General features: G+C 38.7%; 1 protein-coding gene across 1 annotated transcript in view; it reads right to left on the bottom strand.

Annotated features, from left to right (window-relative positions):
• Positions 1 to 274: 274 nt before the first annotated feature.
• Positions 275 to 1,257, bottom strand: part of SH3D19 (SH3 domain containing 19) — a gene marked incomplete at its 3' end in the record, with an annotated part of 63,375 nt that continues 62,392 nt past the window's right edge. Inside the window, exon 11 of the mRNA XM_008587202.1 lies at positions 275 to 560. Within this exon, the coding sequence (XP_008585424.1) occupies positions 275 to 560 (286 nt within the window). The remainder of the gene's footprint in view (positions 561 to 1,257) is intronic.

The following is a 1,257-nucleotide window of genomic DNA, read 5'->3' as shown; positions in this document are numbered from 1 at the left end:
AGCAGAAAGGACATTGTTGGGTGGGAGGGGGGAGAGGGAGGAGGGAGGGGGGTTTCGGTAAAGGGCCACAATAATCAACCTCATTGTATATCAACAAAATAAAATTAAGAAGAAAAAATATAAAAATAAAAAAATAAAGACCTAGGTTTTATTACAGCCTACTTGTCTACAGAACTCTTAGGGTCAAGGGACAATTACACATTTGTTTCACCATCTTTTTCTAAGGAATAATGGATCTTATATGTAACTTAGGAAAAACTTCTTGACCACAAACATTTTCAAAAGCCAAATTTACCATGTATTTCCTGTAGAGAGGGTGTCCCGGTTTGGGGCGAGGGGGTAGCACCGGATCTTGATTTCTAAAGACTTGACTCTTGGCTTTTGAGAGTCCAGATGCCAAGTTACTTTGTTTTTTCTGAAGATCCATGTCAGAAGAGGACCGATTAAAAGGCAGTTTTTTACTTGATGTTCTGGTCGCAGAAAGTTTGGGGGGAGGTGGTCTCTCAGGGGCTCCCTTGGGAGGAGGCTGCCGAGTTGAAATGGCTTTTCCGTTTACGGGTCTGAAAGTCAACATGGCACCCATATGTCAGTGTTTGGATCAGTATTAGGTTCTGTCCTGTCCTTTCTTACAGATATAGATACACACAAAGACACACACAGAGCTTTCTGCTAGTGGGATCCAATTTGCTGAAACATGCGGGGTATGCTATTTTTGAGTAAATGACTGCTGCATTAAACATTATATTATTAGAGGAAATGCCATGATGTTCCAGCTTCTCTTATCTTGCACTAGAGATTCATTAGTTCAAGACAAACAAGGATTTACTATCATGAGCTCTCCAAGGCCCCATTTGCTCTTAAATACACCATGACTATTTCAGGGAACTAAGCACTTTCTACTAAAGTCTGAGATGAAAAGCTTATAATAAGATATCAGGTATATGCATTGGGGTCTTGTACATGATTAGAAAAGGAACATCAAAACCCCCTAATATTCATGTTATAAGAGTTACTTTTAAAACTTTAATTTAGATTTATATAAAGAAAACTAGTTCTCAAAATGGGATAAGACAACTATCACTTTGAAAGCCTTTTCTTAATCCCTATGATAGAAATATTTTTCAACATAGTAACATCTTCTGATAGCACAACACCCTTTTGTTCAAATAGCTCTATAAGTCAGGAAGCAGGTCTCCTCTGAGCTCACAAAGCCTGTCTCCTTTAAGAAATGCCCAAACCAGGCCTGTCTTTTTGAAC

This window comes from Galeopterus variegatus, unplaced genomic scaffold, assembly GCF_000696425.1.
Source record: "Galeopterus variegatus unplaced genomic scaffold, G_variegatus-3.0.2 Scaffold4280, whole genome shotgun sequence".
Classification (NCBI taxonomy): domain Eukaryota; kingdom Metazoa; phylum Chordata; class Mammalia; order Dermoptera; family Cynocephalidae; genus Galeopterus; species Galeopterus variegatus.
Note: the sequence above shows the minus strand (reverse complement) of the source record. Positions and strands in the feature narration are given on the sequence as shown.